A 27144-nucleotide genomic window follows, 5' to 3' on the forward strand; every position below is an offset into this window, starting at 1 on the left:
AGTAAAAGTTAAAATAAGACTAATAATAATAATAATAATTATTAGGGTTAAATAATAATAATAATTAATTAATACCCGTAATTAATGCAGGATTAGGGTTCTGTCTGTGGCGTCAGAGAAAGCTCCGCGAGTCGCGGGGTTCCCGTTTTCAACTCTGGATCAGTTTGAAATTTTACGCGTTTTTTCTTTATTTATTTTTTTTTTATTTTCTGTTTTCTGTTTTTAAATAAATAAAAGATATTTAAATAAAACTTATATTTTTATAAACTAAAATAAAAATAAAGAAACTTATAAAACTTAAATATTTAACAAAATCTTAAAAATACTTATATTTTTGTTTTTCTTTTTATATTTTTGAATAATTAAAACGTATTTTTACAAAAACGAATTTTAATAAAAGTTAACTAAAAATCTTCTTTTTTTTTTTTTATATTAGCGTTGCGCTTCCGGCGTTTAGAAAGTTCCCCGGCAGCGGCGTCAAAAATACTTGATGTCAAAGCTAAGGTATACGAAATAGTTTATATTTTACTAGGAAAAACTATTAAATACGATACAATTTTACACAAGATATTTATTTATTTATAGAATGGATATACTTAAACCTTGCTACAACACTTATAGGCAGTGTACCTAATCGTACAGTAGTGTAGTTTTTAGTAAGTCCGGTTCGTTCCACAGGGAAATCTTTAAACAAAGCTTAACGCTATATTAGTTTACTTTTATAAAAATACAAACATATATATAAGTAATATTATTATTATAAAGGGGGGTTTTTACCGTTTAATGACCGGTTTGTCGATTTTAAAACTTTAGTCGCAGTTAAAACCTAATGTAAAATATAAAATAAATACAAGACTTAAATTAAAGCGTAAAGTAAATAACGATAATGAAATTGCGAATAATAAAAGTGCGATAAAATAAACTTACGATAATTAAAAAGTATGATAATTAAAAGTGCGATTAAATAACAATAAATAAAAGTGCGATAATTAGAAGTGTAATTAAATATAAAATAAAGGAAATTAAATATGAAATAAAAGAATTATGCTTATTTAAACTTCCGTAATCATGATGTTTGACGTGTTGATTTTAGTTTTATGCCCATGGGTTAATTGTCCTTTGTCCTGGATTATTTAATATGTCCGTCTGGTTTTTGTCCATAATAGTCCATCAGTCATAAATATAAAGTGCGAGTGTCCTCATCAAATTATTCTTATACCCGAAGTTAAATATTCCAACTAATTGGGGATTCGAATTGTAACAAGGTTTTAATACTTTGTTTAATGAATACACCAGGTTATCGACTGCGTGTAAACCAAGGTTTTACTACTTTGTTAACAATTACACCAATTACCCTTGAATGTAATTTCACCCCTGTTTTAATTATTCTAGTGGCTATTAATCCATTCCCGTGTCCGGTTAAATGAACGATTATTCGTACATATAAATACCCCGCCCATCGTGTCCGATTGAGTGTATATGGTAATTTATAGGGACGCCCAATTGTAAATCTTTATATTAACATTAACAAACTATCATTTAGTTAAACAAATATAAAGCCCATTAATAGCCCATAGTCTAATTTCCACAAGTGTCGTTCTTTTGTCCAAACCCCAATTATGGTACAAAGCCCAATTACCCAATTTTAGTAATTAGCCCAACATCATGATTACTTCGTTTTAAATAAGCATAATAATAACTTAGCTACGAGACATTAATATAAAAAGGTTGAACATAACTTACAATGATTAAAAATAGCGTAGCGTTACACGGACAGAATTTCGACTTACACCCTTACAACATTCGCTAACATACCCTTATTATTAGAATTATAATTAAAATTAAAATATAAATTATAAATATAAATATAAATTTTACGTATGAATGAGGAAGAAAAAGATATGAATTGCGATCAGAATTCGGTTGCTTTTATAGGAAAAGTCGAATTTTGGGGCTCCGCGACTCGCGGTGAAAACCTCTTCAAACTCCGCGAGTCGCGGAGGTTACTTTTACAGCTCAGAGGAGTTTGGCTCTTTGTTTACCGACGGTTTATAATATATATATAATATATATATAATTAATATAATTAATTATATATTATATTATATTTATATGCATAGTTAACTTGTAATTTTTAGTCCGTTGCGTCGAGCGTTAAGAGTTGACTCTGGTCCCGGTTCCGGATTTTCGAACGTCCTTGCGTACAATTTTATATTTTGTACTTTGCGTTTTGAATCTTGTACTCTTGTGATTTCGAGACGTTTCTTATCAATAATTGGAACCTTTTTGATTGTCTTTTGTACTTTTGAGCTTTTTGGTCGTTTGCGTCTTCAATTCGTCGAATCTGTCTTTTGTCTTCACCTTTTATTATTTAAACGAATATCACTTGTAAATAGAACAATTGCAACTAAAAGCTTGTCTTTCTTGAGGAATAATGCTATGAAATATATGTTCGTTTTTAGCATTATCACCATCTATATTTCGAGATGCGCAAGAGCTTGTAAAGCGTTGCGACGCATGCCAAAGGCAAGGCAATATCTCTATGAAGAACGAGATGCCTCGGACTAATATCCAAGCTTGCGAGATCTTCGATATATGGGGATTAGACTTCATGGGACCATTCCCAAAGTCTAACGGGAAAGAATATGTCCTCGTAGCAGTAGATTACGTGTCCAGATGGGTCGAAGCTCAAGCATTTCCGACTAATGATGCCAAAGTCGTCACAAATTTCCTGAAGAGACTATTCTGCAGATTTGGAGTTCCCCGTGCGATAATAAGTGATATAGCCACACACTTCTGTAACACTCAGTTTATGAAGGTGATGCAACAATACGGAGTTACCCACAAGATGTCCACTGCCTATCGTCCGCAGACCAACGGACAAGCAGAGGTCATGAACAGAGCACTCAAAAGAATCTTAGAACGCACTGTCGGCCATCATGGAAATAAATGGGCCGAGAAGCTAGATGATGCTCTGTGGGCATTCTGGACTACTTACAAGAATCCTCTAGGGACTACACCTTACCGAATGATCTATGGAAAAGCTTGTCACCTTCTGCTAGAACTCAAATATAAAGCTCTCTGGGCGCTGAAGACTTGCAACCTCGATCCCTCAGTTACTGGAAGACATAGGAAAATGCAAATGAACGAACTCGCCGAATTGAGAGACCAAGCATACGAAACGTCATACATCTACAAGGAACAAATGAAACTTACACATGATGCCAAATTAATCCCTACAAAGTTCGCCCCTGGAGATAAAGATCTTCTCTTCAATTCTCGGTTCAAGAAGTTTGCGGGAAAATTTAGATCAAGATGGAGTGGCCCATACAAAGTTGTACACGCTTTTCCACACGGAGCCGTGGAATTGGAAGGACCTACTGGTAATTTCAAAGTCAATGGCCACCGGTTTAAAGCCTATTTAGAAGACCACGATAAGGAGGAGCACCTCTTCTCCTTTGATCCATTCTGAAGATCTGACAAGGAAAAGTCGAGCTGTAACGACTTGATAAACAAAGCGCTCTTGGGAGGCACCCCTTACTTATCCTTTTTATTATTTCTTATTATTTTCTTTTTAATTATTTTCAGTCTTAAGATATTATTTCTGTACTAACAACTAAGCGCCACACTTGCGCATAGTACTTACAAGTTTGTTGAATGTGTTTAGGCGCAATGCCAAGTTCAGGAGCATCAGCTTACATTCCCGTTCGCAGGAGGAGAACTCCTGTAGTTTACTCATCCGGAAGCAGTGCTGATCAGAACAGGCCATTAACATGGCAATTAGGCCCAAGGAGATTAGTTTTAGAGAGCGTTGAGGAAGATATCGGTATAGCACTGCCATCTCCCCCAGTTCGACGATCTAGACGTCTAGCCGGGAGACCGGTCGAGCATATACAGTTGCCAGATACGCATGAGCCACAGATGGTGATCCATTACGGAGCTACTTTGAGTGACCCTGATGTTGCATGGGCACTACTCAGAGATCAGCAGAGCCTTTACAAAGCTCTGAGAGCATACCTCCGGCATGAGGGGATGCCACGTACTCTGGGCCCATCTTCATTTAGGCTAGCACGCCATGTTCTGCCGACACGACGGTCTACGCCCGAGCATTCCACACCAGCTTCAGTTCACTCTGTTGCCATGCCTGCACACGCTACTCCTACTCCCATCGTGCCACCTGCCCCAGTTACAGAGCCAGTTCCAGTTACTGTATTGCCAGAGGGTTTTCATTTAGTCACTATTTGTGACGATCACTCCAAATCCATATGGACGAACACGTCATTCATTGATTTCATTGCGAGGTATCTGACCTCTATATGATACGTTTTATAAACATTGCATTCTTCTGAAAAGGCACACCATAAATGAATATTTAAATCAAAGGTTTTCGACATCTGATGATTTCTACATATAGACAATCACCATAAATAATAGTTTACAACGGTATTTCCGTTGACAATGCAGTCAAAATAAGATACATGGTGATGATTTGATGAATGCAACGTCTCCTTGAAAAATATGTCATGTAAGACTCCATGCACATAGCTTGTTTAACATCTAAGCAAACAGCGGAAGACTTCTAGGAAACCTGAGAATAAACATGCTAACAAGTGTCAACACAAAGGTTGGTGAGTTCATAGTTTTAATGTTGCGCATAATCTGTATATAAAGGTGGATCACAAGATTTCAGTTGTTCAATTCAGAAACGTTTATCAAAATATTCTACGAAATTGAGCACCCTGGTAACTAAACTTAACGTATATATAATTTGTACCCTTTGTATAATCATCTTAATAATACACGCAAACCAACGTGTATGCTTCTCAAATAGCATACGTCCGTTAAAAGGCTAGTGCTCTAGCTCGGACGGGGATATCAAGCCCTATGGATCCATATACTACTACTCGCACCCACCAGTTCTTATAACTGGCAGTTACTAGTTACCAAAGCTAAGGGATTTTCGGTTCAAACTCTGTGTAGAATTTAGTATGTACTTGTATCCATTGCGTTTAAAATAAAGTGCATGTATTCTCAGCCCAAAAATATAGATTGCAAAAGCATTTAAAAAGGGAGCAAATGAAACTCACCTTAGCAGCATATAAAGTCGTTCACCAAAATGTGATCGAAACACGGATTACCAAATAACCGTAGATCTCAACCTAGAGAACATATGTTGGTCAATAAATGTCTATCAAGCTAGGTCAGGTCATAGTGTATCACAATCCTAATGCTCGATATTGACATACAAAAGTTATCCAATGTTGTTTCAAAAAGTCAATTTTGACAATAGTTTAACAAAACGAGACGTACCTTATATTAGGATTCATTTACTCGGTTGGTAATATTCAAAAATCCAATTTATCAATCTCGTAAACAAGTTGTTTAAATCTTAATTGTAGATTCAAAAGCAATTTCAATTAACTTCAATCATAATTCAGTTGCTCATATCTTTTAATCCGTTCATCGAAATTCTTTGATATCTAAATGAAAAGTTATTGATTATTCGTCAGCTTTCCAAAAACATGTATATCATATACCTTTTACCAGTAATATATGTATTTAATTCGTGGTATATCATAAACTGTTTAACAATGAAATTTAGCATACAAGCATGTATAAATATATATACTCGAGCACTAGACATGGATACACAATTATTATATAAAAGATAAAATATAAGTACTTACATATCAATATTGAGATTCAATATTGTAGAAAAGTACGTAGACGTAACGGAGATGATAACACTAGGTTTGACTTGCAAATAATACCCATGAATATTACCCATAACCTCCTTGGCAATAACCCATAATTTCCTTAGCTTTATCCCGCTCATAAAACTATTTTGAAAGTGACACGCTCATGACCTCGTCGTAGTATTTTATGTATAATACTAATAATAATACAAATACTACTAGTAATAATAAGATTAATAATAATATTAATCTTAATAATAATAATAATAATAATAATAATAATAATAATAATAATAATAATAATAATAATAATAATAATAATAATAATAATATAATTAATAAATATAATACGGAGTAATTTTTAAATCAAAACAGAGGCAGATATCTCGAGCTTTTATAGGTGTGGCCTGTCCAGGACTGACATGCGATCGCATGGCCTCCAAGACCATTTCCCATGCGATCGCATGGGATGGATTTCCAGCTCATGATCTTTTAACTTCTAGTTTGTCGACATATTTTTTAATTATAAATATAATATATTTAATTTATATAATTAATTATATATTATATTAAATTCACATGCATAGTTGACTTGTAATTTTCATTCCGATAAGTCGACGTCGTCACTCGACTTATGTCCCAGTTCCGGTTTTTCGAACGTCCTATCGTATACTGAGAAAACTTGTACTTTACATTTCGTGAATCGTACCTTTGTCAAAATATAGTCTTAAATCATCCATAAACTATACCACTGTAGAAAAGTCAATTTTTTTACCGTAGCAATTCACTGTAGCAAGTCAATTTTTACTGTAGCAATTCACTGTAGCAAATAGTGATTTTCGAAAACACTGTAGCATTTTGGGTACTGTAGCAATTTGAAAATGTTACAATCGTTTACTAAATAACTTGAAATTATATATATGTATATATCTTTTTAATATACATAAATCAGTTTTTAAATACTCACTGAAAGTTATTTATAAATAAATTTTAATAATAAATATTTCAACTTATCATATATATTCAAATAGATATTTAAACCAATAAGTTTAATGTAAGGTATCAAATAATTAATACATTGTTACCTTTTCAAGTTATAGTATATATCTATCTATTTACATATAATTGTTCGCGAATCGTCGAAAACAACCGAAGTGTATTTAAATTTATAAAAGTAGTTCAAAAATTTTGAGATTCAGTTTTACAGACTTTGCATATCGTGTCGGAAATGTTAATCATACAAAGATTAAGTTTAAATTTGGTCAGAAATTTTCGGGTCATCGCACTATTCCTATTTCAGTGGAGACGCCAACGGCCCAGGCATTTGAGATCACTGGGAGCATACCTGACGAGGAGCTTTTCCCAGACTTATCCCACCTGGAGATACTGACAGACTTATGTCTAGAGTCTTTACTAGGCCCTGAGATGGATATAGGGCAGCCTTTCGAGTACATGCCGAACCTGGAGGATGATGTTTTCAGATACTTTGCAGAGCCGACACACATTGACCAGGATAGTATCCCATAGACTACTTTATCTTTATTTTATGTTTTAGTTTTTATCTTTTTGAAGCATTGTACTTAAAAAGTTATATATAGTAGAAATGCTGCCTTTCTCTTTTTGTTCTTCATGCAGAATTATTATTAAAAGAGACTGGTATGTAGGAGATTGAACGTAGGAAGGCCCAGCACTTGGAAAGTAACACGACCATAGGGAAGTAATCATTCCTCAAACCTATTTCAATTATAACGCACTAAAATCTCTAAGTGTGGGGTAGCCCCCGCAACCAACTTAGAATTTTAGAAGTCATGTCCTTAATTTATAAAGTATTAAAATATTCTGTCGAGAGAACATTAGGGACAATGTTCTTCTAAGTGTGGGGTAATGGGTAAGGTTTTTAAGGTCGAAGTTTTTAAGCCAAGTAACCATAAAATGCCAAGTTTTGAAAAATTCTTTTGTCCAAAAGTAATTAAGCAATGGATATTGGGTAATTTTGAAAAATTCTTACTTTATTTTTGCCCAAAAGATCTAATAAAATTGCTAGAAATCGGTTTTCAGAACATTTATTAGAACCGAACGATTAAGCTAAAACTAATGTTTTGTGTCAAAGGATTTCTTTTAAAAAAATATGTTAAAGGCTACGCATGATCAAGCACGATCCCTACTCTAAAAAGTGAGGAATATTGGACCCAAAGTATCTGTATGACCCATCAAATCTACAGTACTTTGTTATTTCAATTGATGAGCGTGCCTGTGTACGGTTCAAGTTAGAACTTGGTTCAGGCATACGTTTCAAGGCTAATGGTTAGTGAGCGCCATACGTGGTGCAGGTGCGATACTCCTTCCGAAATCATTCTGAATAGAGAAGACAAAAAGCTATCCGTTTCCGTTTCCACTCCACGTATTTCAACCCGACCAACTCACAAAAAGAGTTGATGAATCAGAAATGTTCACCCCAAATTCACTCCCAAAATACACCATTCACATTTCATTCCCCTTTCCATTTACCAAAGATCCAGAGATCAATGAAGAGATAGATCGATCAAATTCGCTTCAAAAGAACTAGTCTAAAGATTTCGAACCCCTGATTGTTTTTGATAGGTCAAAGACCTATTTTCAGTGGATTATCACTTCCTCTCTGGGCACCAGGAAAGAAAGACAAAAGTTATGGAGAAAGGGTATGCCAAAAAAAAAATGATTGTATGAAAGAGCAAAGTCTCTAATAAGGCAAAAAGAAACCCAAGGAGATGCCCTGAAGAAGAATGATGGAAGAGCAAAAGAAAATTCTAGACAAAGTCTTAGCAAAATCCACCTCTTCCGAAGAAAAACCTTTACGGAATTCTCAGCCATTATCTATCCAAAATGGATACTCTGAAGAATTAAAGTCTATCAATTCTCTCAAAATCAAAAGATCTGGATACCTTTTCACCGAAATTCATAAATTTCCAACCAAACCCTATAACCCGTCTTCTTCTTAAAAGAATGCTTAGGAAGAAGATCAGTGCCGTCCTTACTTAACCGGTGGAGATATCGATGCTTTACTAAGCCTATGATGTGAACTGTTACACGACTGGTTTCTGAGTGACAATACAACTAGAATAGGACACCCTAAACACTTGAGTGATATGAGTGATCCGTCAGTGAGGAGCCTGATCATGTATACTCTACATCTGAGAGTTGGAAAGTACGCCTTTTCCACTATGGACGCAATCGAAATCTAGCGACCAAATCATCGAAGTTCGAAACTTTTTCTAATACTTTCGAAAGATGACCCGACTTCTGATGAAGGCATAATAAATAGATCTACGGGTAGGGCAAGGAAGAATCTATTAGAAAGATCCCGATATTCCCGCTTTCTTGTTTGAGGACAAGCAAAGCTAAGTGTGGGGAATTTGATATCGGGCAAAAAGTCACGTTTTTACCCCCTAAATCAGGCCCTAAAACAATAAAGGTTAAAACTTTGTCGGCAAAATTATTACTTTTTCGATTGATTTTGTAGATTAAGTAATTACAAAAGCGATGCAAAAAGAATCAAGTAAAAAGGAGCTAAAACGAAGATTCTAGAGCGAAAACGGTGAAAGACAAGAAATCAAGTTACGATCCAGTGAATCAAGCCTGACCAAGCAAGCCATACGGCCTGCCTCTATGGATACGGCCTGCCAGATACATGCCACCACATGAGCCACCATGCGGCCTGCCAGCCATACGGCCTGCCACATACGCCCTGGCATACGGCCTGCCATACGGCCTGCCAGGAGTATGCTGGCAAATTCCAAGCCTATTTAAAGGGGCCTTCTCCATTCATTTCAACATACACTCAACTTGCAATTCAATTTATATTTTCAATATTTTTAGTAGTAGTTAGCTTAGCTTTTATTTTCCGGAGGATATCCCGACGAGTCCCTGCGATCCCGGGCAGATTAGTTCGGCTTTTTCAGGTTTTTATCCGAAACGCTTGTCTTTTGTATTAAACATGTATTCTTACTCTTTTTGTTTAATAATGCGTTCCGATATTGCCATGATAGCTTAATTTATCTGTATGTTGCCATGATAGAAGTTTGGGTTAGCGTAATTATGTTAATTTAGTACGATTACTGTTATAATACTGAACTAGGAAGTCTGATAGATTTGTATGCTAGCATCTTAAGGATTGACCAACTTAGGTTGTGATCAGGACTTGTCCACCTATATGAAATTAGCTACTTCATAGGATTAAGACCCCTGGTTATACTGTATCTGAAGATTCTATGAACTCGGTATGGCCGGAGTTCCCGAGAGGCATCTAATGCACTTCTAGGACACGGAACCTAGGAATTGAGACATGAATGACCTAGTATGCCTATTGATTGTTCCAAAGAGACCTCTTAGGAGATGTTAAGATCTAGTTAGTGCCTTTACTGTATGACCCAAGCCTATTGCATGTTCTTGTCTGATTGTTGCCCTAGGTCTTAGTCGTATCAACTGTTTAGGTACTTATTAGGTTTCTATCTGCTTCACTATCAGTATATTAACTGTGATGCTGTATAATGTTCGATTTGTTGTGATCTCATTAGTATGATGTAATGGTTGTTAGTCTTCATTTAAGGTTTTGCCAACTTAAACCGATGAACTCCTTCCGTTTGTGATCAGTGTTCAATCAACACGGCACGTTGTTATTCAGTTATCTAAACTGATAACGAGGGTTAGGATTAGAGCTCAACTCACTAATAAACCTGGTACTCTACTGAGGATAACCTCCGAGGTATTGTTACGCTTCAGTTATACGACCAAGTGACATACTTCTCACTGCTCAAAGAGAACTCCGAGAGTTCAGAGATAAGTAGGTCTGTGTAATTGGCTCATCTAACCAGATCAACATCAATCCAAGCATAGTCTTAACATAAGCATAATTACCTTTCCCTAACCCAATACTGATATCTTGGTCAACATTTCCTTGATCTGCATACTCCAGATATCCTCCCACTTTATTTACTTTTCTGCATTTAGGACCTTTAGCTAAAATCAACTACTATCTTTTATCCAGGTAATTTAACTAAAAGACAATTATCCACTTGATCTTCAATTCGTTAATCAGCATAAAATTCGACACTAGGTTAACTTACACCTTCTACACCTTAGAAAGTAAAAGTAAATTTAGGCCCCGCAAAATATAAATAAACGAAGACACTGTGTGATACCGAATCGGACACCCTGCGACCTAACGACACCACAGAAATAAAACCGTCCGTTAGTGGCATATCAATTACAATCTGCAGATAGGAACGTCGTTTCTACTTAAGGAACGTCATTCCACAAAGCTTGAAACAGGTACGTCCCAATTTGACCAAAAACGTCGTTCTTGGTCACGCGAAGTAGGTACGCCATTCCAGAATGTAGAACGCCGTTCTTGAAATGGTCCAAAACTTTCTGATGTGATTTTTCCAATTTCCTTTGCAATGGAACATCGTTCCACAAAATGAGAACGCCGTTCTTGATCTGAAGCACATAGGAACCCCGTTCCAAAGAGCAGAACGCCGTTCTTGAACCCAGTTTCAAGACTTAATCAATTTTTACTCATTTTGGCTCAAGACCTGGTCAATTTTGCACCAAACTAGGCTTTTAGCCTTGAACCATCATTTCAACTCAAAACCAACGATATCATGCATTATTTCCATCAAAACTTAGCCAAATGAAGACGGATGTTGCGATATATATATATATATATATATATATATATATATATATATATATATATATATATATATATATATATATATATATATATATATATATATATATATATATATATATATATATATATAGTGGACCAATCCATGAATAAGCACTAAATGGGGCACAAACTGGATAAGTAAAATTTTAAATTTTTTTAAAAAAAAAAACGATCCTTTAATATGCAAATAGAAGAAAACGAAAAAAAATTTAAAAAGTTTTTGAACAAAATCGTTCGAAAATCGATGATGAATGGTAAACATCGATGATGAATGGTAAAAATTGATGATGAATGGTAAAATTAACCATTCATCTGGTTAATTTATCATTTATTTTTGTTCGCGATGAATGATAAAATTAATCAATGCTAAAAAAAAGCAGATGAATGGTTAATTTAACCATTCATCTGTTTATGATGAATGATAAAAAAACAGATGAATGGTTAATTTAACCATTCATCTGGTTTTTTTAGCATTGATTAATTTTATCATTAATCGTAAACAAGATGAATGATAAATTAACCCGATGAATGGTTAATTTTACCATTCATCATCGATTTTTGAAAGATTTTGAACTTTTTTTTTATGAAAAAAATTGATTAGAGGTGCATTTTAATGCAGATTTATGAATGTAAAAAAAATTCAAAATTTTTTTTTTTTTATTTTGCTTATCCGGTTTGTACTCCTTTTAAGCTTATCCATGGATCGTGCCCATATATATATATATATATATATATATATATAAATATATATATATATATATATATATATATATATATATATATATAATTTGAGTAATATCACCCGCAATTGAACTTTTTTGAATTTACCAACTCATCATGAATACCAATATTCGCGCGTCACGGTTTTTTTTTTTGCCATTGACTCGTTATTTAAAATTCAGTTCAAGTAGTCAACCATGCAACACTTAAATAATTAGGTTTTCACAATTCAAATTAAATGAGGAGGGTTGTTCTTTTTATTTTTGTGCTTTTTTTCCATCGATCTGTTGATCATTATTTGGTGTTAGAGTTGCAAGTTAATGGCCGAACGAGCGAGACATGGTAGAACCCGGATGGTCGGCAGTAAAAAAAAATATCGTGCGAGACAGCACGATAGATCCATGATTCATTGGGATTGAGTGCCTCCATAGACGCATTGCCGAATTAGAACATAACCTCGAGAACGATGATACTGATTCACATAAGACTTACAATCCATCGGAGGAAATTGAATCTGAACCTACCGTCTGGGACGAAGGTGATGAAGAAGAGGACAATCCTTTCAGTCAACTCAGTTAACATTCATATGTACTAAAACGTGAAGGTTCCTTATGTAGCTTGGGAATAATATCTGAGATTCCCAATTTGAGTAAAAGACATGACCGGATGAATTTATCAATTGGATAAGTTCATTTGAGAAAGTTTTTAATATGATGAATATTCCCGAACCTTTTGTGGATGAAGATACCGAACATGTTTATGATATTGATAGAGAGGACGAGGATGCAAATACTGAACTTATTTGTTTATGATACTGATGGTGAGGACGAGGAGGCAGAATATAAGATTTATTACACTGCCATAACCATTGATCATTAATACGTCTATTACTTAGCTTATAATCGGGATAAGAGTCATGGTGAAATAGTCGATTGAAACTATTCAACAAGATTCCCGCATTGCTCCAAGAGTCCAAGCATCTTTCCATAACCGAATATCACTTCCATCTCCAATATGCTCGCGCAAAGTTTAAAGAGGGATATTGTTCCTATCATCCAACCATAAACAAGCTTTAATGGCGTCACCCGTATAGTGTTAGGGCAATATTGAAAGCTCAACTCTAGCTCATTATCTTAGTAGTCCAAAATAAAAGAGTTTAGCCCAAATTGTGTTTGGTGAGCAGTTTGTGCAATAATAGTTCAAGAATAAAAGTAAGTGGAGAATTGAAGAACGTGGAGAAGTCTTGTTGACCAAATTATTTGAAATCAAATATGGGATAGTGGGTATATTGTTTACAAATAATCAGGAGTGTTAGCTTAAAAAATAAAAGGAATGCACGTGGAGTCAAGGACGTGGTCCCGTGTTTCTTTTATTTGATTTGTGGGTTACCTAATTGTTAGCACTACATGTGTAGTACATGTGGTACATAATATGTGGGTTTTGCATTGTAGTTGTAGTAGTACTTTATCCACGTAGTTAGTGAGTACACTTACTTTTCCTTTTATATTGTATATATGTATTTGGTTTAATGAATGAATGTAGAGAGTTATTAGAAATGTAGTCCCTTTTTATTATTTTGCACTTTATATATATATCTTATATTTTGATTATTTTGCACTTTATATATATCTTATATTTTGAGTAGTATGAAGTAGATGCAAGGAACATGTATGTTCCAACACTTGGTGTCATAGTGGGAAGTTTTAGGCTCACAGCAGGAAGTAACAAAGGTTGATCAAAAGCAGTAATTTGATTAGGGAAAAAAGTGGGGCTGATTTGTAAAAAAAAAAAAAAAAAAAAAAAAAAAAAAAAAAAAAAAAAAAAAAAAACGCAACAAGCAGTAATAGTGCCTGATTAAAATTCAGCAAATTAACGCATCATCAGAAAGATGCAGCAGGTGATCACCATGGGTGATCAAAGGCAGAAGGCGAGAAAGAATGAAAGTCGAGGTTTTCAAGATCAAGGGTGATTGTAAGGGTAATCTTGAAAGCCCAACTATAGTCCGTTATCTTAACGGTCCAAAATAAAAGAGTTTAGCCCGAATTCTATTTGGTGAGCAGTTTGTGAATAATAGTTCAAGAATAAAAGTAAGTGAAAATTTGAAGAACATGGAGAAGTCTTGTTGACCAAATTATTTCCAGTCAATTATGGGATAGTGCGTAGATTGTTTACAAAGAAATGTGAGTGATAGCTCAAAGAAAGAAACGGAATGCACGTGGAGTCAAGGATGTGGTTTCAAGTTTCTTTTATTTGATTGGCGGATTACCTAACTGTTACCACTACATTTGTAGTACATGTGGTACGTAGTACGAGAGTTTTTCATTATAGTTGTAGTAGTACTTTATGCATTATGACATGTACATAATGGATCCAATTAGTTTTCTTTTTGTGGTATATATATGTATTTGATTTGACTTATTGAATGAATGCACATAGTTATTAAAAATATAGTCCTTTTTGGTTATTTTGCTCTTTATATATTTATCTTATATTTTGAGTAGTATGAAATAAAAGCAAGAAGAAACATGTATGTTTCAACATATAGAATTACCATTGGGTTTATAATTATTAAAAAAGATGACTCTCCCACATATTACGAGAATAGTCTTAGCCCTATGGATGTCAGGATTCACAAGAAAACGTCATCATCATTATTGAAACATGCCAATAATGATTTGGAAGACGCACAACTCGGTTATGTTCAATCCTCAAGAGGTGAAGAAGAGCTTGGTTTTTAATTTCATTTGCAATTATTCATTTAATTGGTTTCAGAATAGAGGCAAATCCAATATCACTTGGATTTATTGGCTTAAAAAGTCGTTGCAAATGCCATACACTTTGTAATTTCGGTTGTGGGTTTTCCTAGTGCCTTACTTGAGAGCATTTTTTTTATGAAAAAAATGAATATTATTAAAAATCGATCCCTAGCAAGGCGCTAAGAGATATCACAACGGCATAGATAATCATAAGTTTTAATTAGAAAATAAATGACCTCTATTTTTAATTCAACGAAAAAACACATATCTAACTACATAAAAAAAACTACTTATAGTACAAAAAGAATCATTAAATACAATTTCTTCCGAAATACCGAAGTACCCATAGTAGAGTAACAATGACCTCAATAATCCGCTGCTTCTTTATGTCTGAAATCCTTTGATCCAATAAAAAAAAAAAAAAAAAAAAAAAACGAATACCACAAATTGAATGATGGCATGTTACAATCTAACCATGTTCGCCCCTTAGCCCAAAGATTCCTTACCAGGGAGCCTTTAGTTCATCTAATAAAATTGCTGTTTCAAAAAGAAACAAAATGCTATGTTTTTATTCACGTACTTGCTTTTTTACATCATAGTATATAATACTAACAAAAATTAACATTTACAGTAACTATCAAAAGACAAAAAATTATAACTTTATGTCAATACCTACAAAGACGTGTTAGATATGATATATAGGTAAATTTATTTTTATTATAATCATAAGTACATAAAAATAATAGATAAGACCGTAACAACTCTGAATTAATTAAAGTCAATTTTGGCTTTCCGTAAAATGAAAAAGCCATTCACATTTACACAACTGAAAAAACGTAAACATCCTAGGTGACAACTACCATATTATATTACAACCTCTCTATCAGTCTGTATCTATCTATATATGGATATGGACGACAACTATATTATGCCCACTGAATTAACCCGGCCTTATTGGTCTAGGCCTGACCCGTGGGCCCATGATCCACTCCTATGTTCCCGGATTCGGGCTGCCCATGACCCTCTCCCACCCTGATCCGCTACCGTACTTCTCCGTTTTAGCTCGGCCACTTGTGTCTCCCATATCGATTTCCACCGGGCTTTTTCATATGATCGGGCCTCAAACCGTGACCCGCTATTCGCGTAAAAAGCCAAGTGTAAACCCTTTGCCATACTACTATCATAACGAGCTCGAGCTTCAGGGTCAGATAAAGTCTGGTACGCTTCTTGGACCATAATAAACCTCATGGTATACTCGTCGAGCCGTTCTGGTGGTGACACATCAGGGTGGTACTTCAACGCCATTTGTTTATATGCTTTTTTGATCTCGGATGATGTCCCAGTTTCAGATATACCTAGTAAGTCGTACAAGGTTTCTTCATGTGACGTTGTGTATAAACTACTAATGGTCCTGCTTGTGGCCTTAGGGACCGTTTTGATGGAACATAACGGGCTTTTGAGACGAGTGTTGTGAAAGTTTAATGAAGTTATGTGAAATGAAGATGAAGTAAATGAATTTGTGTAGGAATTTGAAGGCGGCTTGAATTGGATTTGAATTCTAGAAGAAGAAATGGACTTTGAATATATCATTTTGGATTGTGTGTTTATTTTGGGGCAGAAGTTGGTTTATATATATATAAAAGAAAAAAAGTGATTAGACTAATTTAGCAGGACCCACCCCTCCCATAAGAAGCTTCTTAAAACCCCGCACACGGAGAATAAGGATTAGCAATTTGACATTAGATAATCATTACCTAATGAATGAATATGTATAGAGTATAAATAAGAAGACCAAATCATCATTTGTAAGTAGGGGTTTAAATATTCGATTTTAAATTATAATTTGAAAAATTGAACTAAATGGATAACGAAGAAAATCATAGATAATTTATGGTCGACTTTTGGTTCAATTTATATCTCTAAAAATCTCATCTTCAGTTAATTTTTTGAAGTAAGGTAAATCGATATCAAAACTAAAAGTCAAATTCAAAATGAGTTTTTATTGTTTTAATCGAAATCGAACCAAAATTAAATTTATTATTAGTTTGATTTTCGTTAAAAAAATCTTTTGAAAAAGCTGGGGAATTTTATTACCAATACTAAAAGGCTATAATACAAAAGATAAGATAGCACCAAGAAGCTAACTAGATAAATAACACCAAATTATACAACAAGTAACATTATGGGCCGACTTACTAAGAGCGCATAAGGTGTCTGTCGTCGGTGACACCGTCGAAATCGACGTCAACCTTGAAATTGATTCCAGCCCACCGTCGCTCCATGTCAATTTCAGCATCGATTGTCCATCGTCGGCCAACGGACAACGGTTTTTTTTTATTATTATTCTATTTTAATATTAGTCTACGTCATATTGACCTTCAACTGAACACCGGACGATATCCCACTTAATCAGTTTCAAGGTTCTTCTTCGACCTTCAAATGAACATTGAAAATGAACTACAAATACCTTGTGTTCTAAGCTTAAAATATTGAATTCAGCTTCACCTAAATTCTCGGTCATGCTATCAAATATTTTAAAATTGAATAAAATAAACCCAATAAATCGAGAAACTCAATTAATATCATTCTTAAATTATATTCTTAAATTAAATTATATTGAGAACAGTTATAAATAATATATTTATATATTTATTTATTTATCTATTAATATAAAAAGTTGATACAGTAATTTATCAAATAATTTTGTGCGAATTTTTCAAATCAGCATTAGTCTCTTCTTAATTGCCCCTTGATCTCCAATAACCTTTTCCTTTCCCCGCATCTGTCGCATTTTTTAACTTATAAAAAATCATTAGTTTGAAGGCAAATTGTTATTCTTATGTTATTATTAAAGTATACGAAGACATGGTCCTACTTGTAAACTTCTGAGTTATTTAGTAATTAATTATATAGTTGTCTGGTATTAAAATCAATCCAGGCTAATATATCTTCAAAATTTAAGTTCGTTTATGGTACAAGTTTACGTTCGAGTCGAACTTTAAATAGTTCATAAGTAGCTCAATTCATTTGCGGGACTAACCAAACTATTTAGTTACTAGTAATAATCAAAATAAAACATCTTAAATTTAGATTCTTCGAAATCACATTTATTTACGTGTCAAAATAGTTTATAGTTTGGGTCATTAGACTTTTATAAGAGGTCTTATGTTCAAGTTTCATAGAAAACATATTTTGAGTTGACAATATAAAGGATCATAAATAGTCACGATAACTCGATTAAATTACGTTACTTTCGAGTAATTTAAACAAAAAATACCTTTTTCATTTATCCTTATAATTGTTTATCCAAAATCGTTTAATAAATCTTATAAGTTATCAAATCATCCCCGGGTAGTTAAACTAATTCATCTCACGCTCTTAACAGAAAGATAATACCCTTTCACCTATTAATCGTGCCCAAACCTACCCAGGTCAAGTCAGAAACACGCCCAACAACAAATCCAAAACCTTCAATATACAGCCTCATCCCAAACCTGTTAACCCAAAATCCAAACACAATACCATTGAAGCAAAGGATCAACAGAATAGTTTAGATATTTCTCGCAAGCAAAAGACAGTAAGCAACAGCTCCAATGTGTCAATATCCAAAGATCACCAATGGAACTCAATACTTAAATGGAAAACATCTTCGAGAATGATCAAGTTAAAAAGCCTGGCAAGAGAAAAAAGATAAATAATCAAGCAAGACCACCGTCTCAAGGAAAAAAGAGGAAGTGGGGAAATCAGTCCGATGGATAAAAACCAAAACCTCATCAACAACTGCATCTGTGTCAGAAAGTAGCATAGGTTTAAAAGACTTTGGTAGCAAGCTGGGTGTGCGCTGGAGTGAAAAGTCTCAATAAAAGCACACCAGTAATAACTCTGTCGTAACCTACAGTTATGATATGAAGATTATGTCTTTTAGCATTCGTGACTTTAAGAAAAACGGCAATACTGAAAGTAAGATCAACACGTTCAGAAAAATTCGGGTGTCGGAACAACCTAATATAGTTGCTATTCAAGAATCAAAATGCAATGAAGTATCGGATGATTGGTTAGAATTCGTGTGGGGATCAACTGATTTTGAATACATTCAGAAACCAAAGGTAGGCAAATCTGGCGGCATGTTATTAGTTTGGGATACGAATGCTTTCGAGGTAATACAAGCAGTAGAAGGAACGTTTTTCCTTGCAATAAAAGGAAGATGGAAAGGGAAAGAAAGAGACACTATCGTTACCAATGTTTATGGCCCGCACAAGGACGAGGGGAAAAGAGAATTATGGGAAAGTCTAGAAACATTAATGGAATACAAAGATGCGAATTGGGTACTATGCGAAGATTTTAACGAAGTCCGTTCACCTTCGGAAAGAAAGAACTGTGAGTTCATTGAAAGAAGAGCCACACGTTTTAACAACTTTATTGAGAATATGCAACTAATCGAAGCACCTCTCATCGGTAGAAAGTTCACGAGGATTAGTGACGATGGGTTGAAATTAAGCAAACTCGATAGATTTTTGGTATCGGAAAGCTTTCTTCAATCATGGGGTGACGTGTCTATGATTTCTTTAGATAGAGGAACATCGGACCATTGTCCAATCTTCCTCCGAGACAAGCAAATAGATTTTGAGCCCATACCATTCAAAATCTTTGATGTTTGGCTCGAAAATAAAGAGGTCGAAAAGGTAATAATAGAAGCTTGGAATAAAAAGGTATATGGTTCGAGACGTGATTGTACGTTTAGAAACAAACTAAAAAATGTCAAAGAATCGTTGCGAGAATGGAGTCGACATCAGTATGGGTACTTAGATATAGATCTCGAAAATGCCAAAAATAAGGCATGTGCACTTGAAAAGAAGGCTGATGATCATGAGTGCAATTTATCGGACAGTGAACGTGAGGAATGGAAAAAAGCAAGAGAAGTCTGGTTCCAAAAAGAAAAAGAAAAGGGTGAAGTGTTGAAACAAAAATCTCGTTTAAAATGGGCAGTTGAGGGAGACGAAAATAGCAAATTTTTTCATTCCTCAATTAAAAGACGGAACAACAGAGGTAATATTAGAGGATTGTTTATAGATGGTGTGTGGCAAGAAAACCCGAATGCCATAAAAGAAGAAATTTTTGGCTACTACAAAAAAGTCTTTGAACAAACTCAAACCATTGATGTCGATGTTGACAGTCTTCAAGATCTAAACTTCAACAAACTAACAGAAGCCGAAGCTGCAACACTTGAAGTAGAATTCAGCGAAGGTGAAATTTGAGAGGCGATTAAAAATTGTGAGGATTCAAAAGCACCAGGGCCCGATGGTTTTAATATGAAATTCTTCAAGAAATTTTGGTGGCTTATAAAGGACGATCTTAAACAGGCAATCTACTGGTTTTGGAAAAATGAATCGATATCAATGGGATGCAATGCTTCATTCATGACATTAATTCACAAAACGAAAAACCCGAATGGCCTCAATGATTACCGACCTATTAGTTTAATAGGTGGTTATTACAAGATCATAGCAAAAATTCTTGCAAAGCGACTTCAAAAACACATCAGTAAAGTAATTGGTTATGAACAAAGCGCATTTATAAAGGGGAGGCAAATTCTTGATGGTATACTCATTGCTAATGAAACCTTGTTAGATCAGAAACGACAAAAGAAGAAATGCTTAATATTCAAAGCCGACTTTGCAAAAGCCTTCGATAGTTTAAATTGGAAATTCTTATTCTCAATTCTCGAATGCATGGGCTTTGGCTTAAAATGGATAAGGTGGATGAAAGAATGTCTTAAATCTGTTACAGTCTCAATTCTTGTGAACGGCTCACCAACAAAGGAATTCAATCTTGAAAAGGGCGTTCGACAAGGCGATCCATTGTCTCCATACCTTTTCATAATGGCCGCCGAAGGATTAAACTTATTGGCTAAAAAAGCAATCGAGATGGGGCTATTAAAAGGAGTTGAGGTAGGAGGAGATAGAGTGATTTTATCGCACTTGCAATACGCGGATGACACTATTTTCTTCGGAGAATAGAGTAGACGCAATGCCCGCAACCTAATGAAACTCCTAAAATGCTTTGAGAAAATCTCCGGTTTGAAAGTAAATTTTAACAAAAGTAATTTGTACGGTGTTAGTATTCAAAACGAATCGATTTTGGAATTGGCAAACCTAATGGGTTGTGAAGTTGGATCCTTCCCTTTTACGTATCTTGGGTTGCCAATCGGAAGTAAAATGAATAGATTCAAAGAATGGGACTTTGTCGTTGAGAAATCAAGAAAAAACTAGCGGATTGGAAAGAAAATTCGATGTCTTTTGGTGGTCATCTTACACTCGTAAAGTCAGTCCTTAGTAGCATCCCGTTGTATGTCTTCTCCCTATTCCGCGCTCCATCGTGTGCCATCCACTTGCTCGAAGGTTTGAGACGTAATTTTTTTTTGGGGTGGTCGGGGGAAAAATTAAAAATGGTTTGGGTAAAATGGGAAACAATTTTATCTTCTTATGGGAAGGGCGGGTTAAATGTCGGGTCATTAAAAGCTAAAAACCTAGCTGTAACGACCCTACTTTTTTCGTTATCTTTTACCGTTAATTATTTAACGACCGTTATCTGTTATTCGTGCCACGTCATTTCTATGACCTATATTATTATTTTTGTAATAATATATTAAACATTGTGTGCTATGTAAATATTTGTATTCATATTTTAAGTTATACGTTTCTACGTGTCGCGGATTTCTATCCGGCGGATCTTTTCGGTTTTCAAACCAACGGTCAAGCTTTTGGGATTTTTAAATCCAAATTATTTTAGATATGATATTTTGATGTCATATGATTATATGTAGTATTTATATATTTTATTTGTCGCGTATATGTTATCTCTCCGAATATTTAATCGCGTAGCGGTGTTTTCGCGTTTCGGGCTTCGTTCGGGCATTCGGTCCACAAGAAAATACTCTTATCATCAAGTTAGCCCACAAGTGGGGCCCACCCTACCTATTTCAGCCGAAAATTTGAAAGGGGAGGTGGTTAGGTTGTCAAATTTTCAAACTTGGGATTAAATTGATCAAAATCACCAAAATTCTTCTCATTTTAACCTAGCTTCATTTTTTTTTCTTTTCTCTCTTTCTCCTCCTATTTTGAACGTCCCATATCAGCCATATATCATCATCATCTTCTTTCAATCAAGTGATTGGATCATCAAATCAATTGCATAAACGCGTTCCTCTCGATCTCCTCTACACGTTCATACCATTTGATTCTTGATTAGGGTATAAACCCTAACCCTAGCTTTTCAATTTTTCTTTAATTTTCTGTATTTTGATGTTATTTTGAAAGTATGATGATTATATATTATTATATTATTGATTGTATGCGTAGAAATGCTCGTTAATTCATGTTTTCGGTTTGATTAATTTGGGACAGCAGCTTGTTTGTTATTTTCTGTAAACACAACTGATATAAAAGTGAAATTAAAGTGTCTATATGTGTTCCTCTTATCAAGACATTAATTTTAGACTTCGAATTCATGTTATTTCGTGTGACGATCGCTCCAAATCCATATGGACGAACACGTCATTCATCGATTTTATTGCGAGGTATTTGACCTCTATATGATACGTTTTGTAAACATTGCATTCTTTTGAAAAGGCACACCATCAATGAATAATTAAATCAAAGGTTCTCGATATCTGATGATTTCTATATATAGACAATCACCGTAAATAATAGTTTACAATAGTAATTCCGTTGACAATGCAGTCAAAATAAGATACATGGTGATGATTTTGTGAATGCAACGTTTTCTTGAATAAAGGATGCAAGACTCCATGCACATAGCTTGTATAACATGTAAGCAAACAGCGGAAGACTTCTAGGAAACTTGAGAATAAACATGCTAACAAGTGTCAACACAAAGGTTGGTGAGTTCATAGTTTTAATGTTGCGCATAATCTGTATATAAAGGTGGATCACAAGATTTCAGTTGTTCAATCCAGAAACGTTTATCAAAATATTCTACGAAATTGAGCACCCTGGTAACTAAACTTAACGTATATATAATTTGTACCCTTTGTATAATCATCTTAATAATACACGCAAACCAACGTGTACGCTTCTCAAATAGCATACGTCCGTTAAAAGGCTAGTGCTCTAGCTCGGACGGGGATATCAAGCCCTATGGATCCATATACTACTACTCGCGCCCACCAGTTCTTATAACTGGCAGTTAACAGTTACCAAAGCCAAGGGATTTTCGGTTCAAACTCAGTGTAGAATTTAGTATGTACTTGTATCCATTGCGTTTTAAATAAAGTGCATGTATTCTCAGCCCAAAAATATATATTGCAAAAGCAATTAAAAAGGGATCAATGAAACTCACCTTAGCAGCATATAAAGTCGTTCACCAAAATGTGATCGAAACACGGATTACCAAATAACCGTAGATCTCAACCTAGAGAACATATGTTGGTCAATAAATGTCTATCAAGCTAGGTCAGGTCATAGTGTATCACAATCCTAATGCTCGATATTGACATACAAAAGTTATCCAATGTTGTTTCAAAAAGTCAATTTTGACAATAGTTTAACAAAACGAGACGTACCTTATATAAGGATTCATTTACTCGGTTGGTAATATTCAAAAATCCAATTTATCAATCTCGTAAACAAGTTATTTAAATCTTAATTGTAGATTCAAAAGTAATTTCAATTAACTTCAATCATAATTCAGTTGCTCATATCTTTTAATCCGTTCATCGAAATTATTCGATATCTAAATGAAAAGTTATTGATTTTTCGTCAGCTTTCCAAAAACATGTATATCATATATCTTTTACCAGTAATATATGTATTTAATTCGTGGTACATCATAAACTGTTTAACAAGGAAATTTAGCATACAAGCATGTATAAATATATATACTCGAGCACTAGACATGGATACACAATTATTATATAAAAGATAAAATATAAGTACTTACATATCAATATTGAGATTCAATATTGTAGAAAAGTACGTAGACGTAACGGAGATGATAACACTAGGTTTGACTTGCAAATAATACCCATGAATATTACCCATAACCTCCTTGGCAATAACCCATAATTTCCTTAGCTTTATCCGGCTCATAAAACTATTTTGAAAGTGACACGCTCATGACCTCGTCGTAGTATTTTATGTATAATACTAATAATAATACAAATACTACTAATAATAATAAGATTAATAGTAATATTAATCTTAATAATAATAATAATAATAATAATAATAATAATAATAATAATAATAATAATAATAATAATAATAATAATAATAATAATAATAATAATAATATAATTAATAAATATAATACGGAGTAATTTTTAAATTAAAACAGAGGCAGATATCTCGAGCTTTATAGGTGTGGTCTGTCCAGGACTGCCATGCGATCGCATGGCCGCCAAGACCATTTCCCATGCGATCGCATGGGATGGATTTCCAGCTCATGATCTTTTAACTTCTAGTTTGTCGACATATTTTTAAATTATTAATATAATATATTTAATTTATATAATTAATTATATATTATATTAAATTCACATGCATAGTTGACTTGTAATTTTCGTTCCGATAAGTCGTACGTCATCACTCGACTTATGTCCCGGTTCCGGTTTTTCAAACGTCCTATCGTATACTGAGAAAACTTGTACTTTACGTTTCGTGAATCGTACCTTTGTCAAAATATAGTCTTAAATCATCCATAAACTATACCACTGTAGCAAAGTTACTGTAGCAAATAGTGATTTTCAAAAACACTGTAGCATTTTGGGTACTGTAGCAATTTGAAAATGTTACTATCGTTTACTAAATAACTTGAAATTATATATATGTATATATCTTTTTAATATACATAAATCAGTTTTTAAATACACATTGGAAGTTATTTATAAATAAATTTTAATAATAAATATTTCAACTTATCATATATATTCAAATAGATATTTAAACCAATAAGTTTAATGTACGGTATCAAATAATTAATACATTGTTACCTTTTCAAGTTATAGTATATATGTATCTATTTACATATAATTGTTCGCGAATCGTCGAAAACAGCCGAAGGGTATTTAAATATATAAAAGTAGTTCAAAAATTTTGAGATTCAGTTTTACAGACTTTGCTTATCATGTCGGAAATGTTAATCATACAAAGATTAAGTTTAAATTTGGTCAGAAATTTCCGGGTCATCACATTTCGATTCCCGGAGCTTAAGTTATGATTAAAATGGTGTTTTGTTGGAATTAAAATGTGAAAAAGAATTGTTCCAGGTTTGGTCCGACTTTGTGACCTGATGTCGTAGCGTGGGGGTATGAAATAGTTTATATTTTTACTAGGAAAAGCGATACAAATTACACAAGTTTTAATTATTTATTTACAAATGGGATATACCTAAACTTGCTACAACACTATAGGCAGTGTACCTAATCGTAGAGTAGTGTAGTTTTTAGTAAGTCCGGTTCGTTCCACAGGGAGCTGGCTTATTTCACACTATATTTTAAACAATTATATTCGTACAAAATATATTATATTAATAATATATAAAAGGGGGTTTTACCGTTTAATGACCGGTTTGTCGATTTTATATTTTAAGCGAAGCGTAAAGTAAATGACGATATTTAACTAAAAAAATAAAATAAATAACAATAATTAAAATGACAATAAATAAAAGTACGAGGAAATATGAAATAAAATATATTATGTTTATTTAAACTTCCGTAACCATGATGGTTGACGTGTTGATTTTAGTTTTATGCCCATGGGTTAATTGTCCTTTGTCCTGGATTATTTAATATGTCCGTCTGGTTTTTGTCCATAACAGTCCATCGGTCATAAATTTAAAGTGCGAGTGTCCTCGTCAATTTATTCTTATACCCGAAGTCAAATATTCCAACTAATTGGGGACTTAAACTGTAACAAGGTTTTAATACTTTGTTTAATAATTACACCAGGATATCGACTGCGTGTAACCCAAGGTTTTAATACTTTGTTATCAATTATGCCAAGTGTCCTTGTACATAATTTCACCCCTGTTTTAATAATTCCATAGACTATTAATCCATTCCCGTGTCCGGTTAAATGAACGATTATTCGTACATATAAATACCCCGCCCATCGTGTCCGATCGAGTGTATATGGTTATTTATAGGTACATCCAATTGTAAATCTTTATATTAAAATTAATAAACTATCATTTAGTTAAACAAATATAAAGTCCATTAATAGCCCATAGTCTAATTTCCACAAGTGTCGTTCTTTTGTCCAAACCCCAATTATGGTACAAAGCCCAATTACCCAATTTTAATATTTTTAGCCCAACATCATGATTACTTCGTCTTAAATAAGCATAATAATAACTTAAGTACGAGACATTAATTTAAAAAGGAGAACATAGCTTACATTGATTATTTATCGCGTAGTGTTACACGGACAGAGCTCCGACTTTAAAACCCGTAAAATAACCTTTACATAACCCGAACTAATCTAATATAACACTAATCTATATTATATATATATATATATATATATATATATATATATATATATTATATATATATATATTTATTTATTTATATTATACTACGGAGTATTATTATTATTATGTTATTTTTACTCGCAGAATTCGTGACCTTTTATAGGCATTTTGGAATTTGGCAGCTCCGCGAGTCGTGGAGTTTTTGGCCTTCAAACTCCGCGAGTCGTGGAGTTTGAAAATCCAGCTCACAAACTTTTGGCTCCTAGCTTGTCGACATAATAAATATATAAATATAAAATATAAATAATTAATATAATTATTTATATATTATATTATATTCTTGTGAATAACTGACTTGTAATTTTTGGTCCGTTGCATCGGGCGTTCATAGTTGACTCATGTCCCGGTTCCGGATTTTCGAACGTCCTTGCGTACAATTTAATATCTTGTACTTTGCGTTTCGCAACTTGTACTTTTGTCATTTTTAGATGTTTCTTATCAATAAATTGAACCACTTGGATTGTATCTTGTACATTTGAGCTTTTTGGTCATTTGCATCTTCAAATCGTCGTTTTCGCCTTTTGTCTTCGCACTTATTTAATATAAACGATTACAACTTAAAATAGGACAATTACAACTAAATAATTTACATGTTGGGAGGATATTGCTACTAAATATATGTTCATTTGGAGCACTATCATGACCACTTTTAGAGTCTTTAGGGTGTACTAGTGTGTTAGGAGTGATGATGGGATGAACTTTCATGTTCGGG

The 27144-nt window shown here is 33.8% G+C and overlaps 2 protein-coding genes across 2 annotated transcripts; one reads left to right on the forward strand and one right to left on the reverse strand.

Moving 5' to 3' along the window:
* Window positions 1–15579: 15579 nt before the first annotated feature.
* LOC139877385 (chaperone protein dnaJ 20, chloroplastic-like) lies at window positions 15580–16508 on the reverse strand. The gene has a single exon (XM_071864806.1). The coding sequence runs from the start codon at window positions 16470–16472 to the stop codon at window positions 15834–15836; it is 639 nt and encodes a 212-aa protein (XP_071720907.1). The 5' UTR covers window positions 16473–16508; the 3' UTR covers window positions 15580–15833.
* A 2288-nt stretch (window positions 16509–18796) lies between these two features.
* On the forward strand, window positions 18797–20137 carry LOC139874554 (uncharacterized). The gene has a single exon (XM_071861969.1). The coding sequence runs from the start codon at window positions 18797–18799 to the stop codon at window positions 20135–20137; it is 1341 nt and encodes a 446-aa protein (XP_071718070.1).
* Window positions 20138–27144: the final 7007 nt, after the last annotated feature.

Source organism: Rutidosis leptorrhynchoides, chromosome 11 (assembly GCF_046630445.1).
Source record: "Rutidosis leptorrhynchoides isolate AG116_Rl617_1_P2 chromosome 11, CSIRO_AGI_Rlap_v1, whole genome shotgun sequence".
NCBI lineage: Eukaryota > Viridiplantae > Streptophyta > Magnoliopsida > Asterales > Asteraceae > Rutidosis > Rutidosis leptorrhynchoides.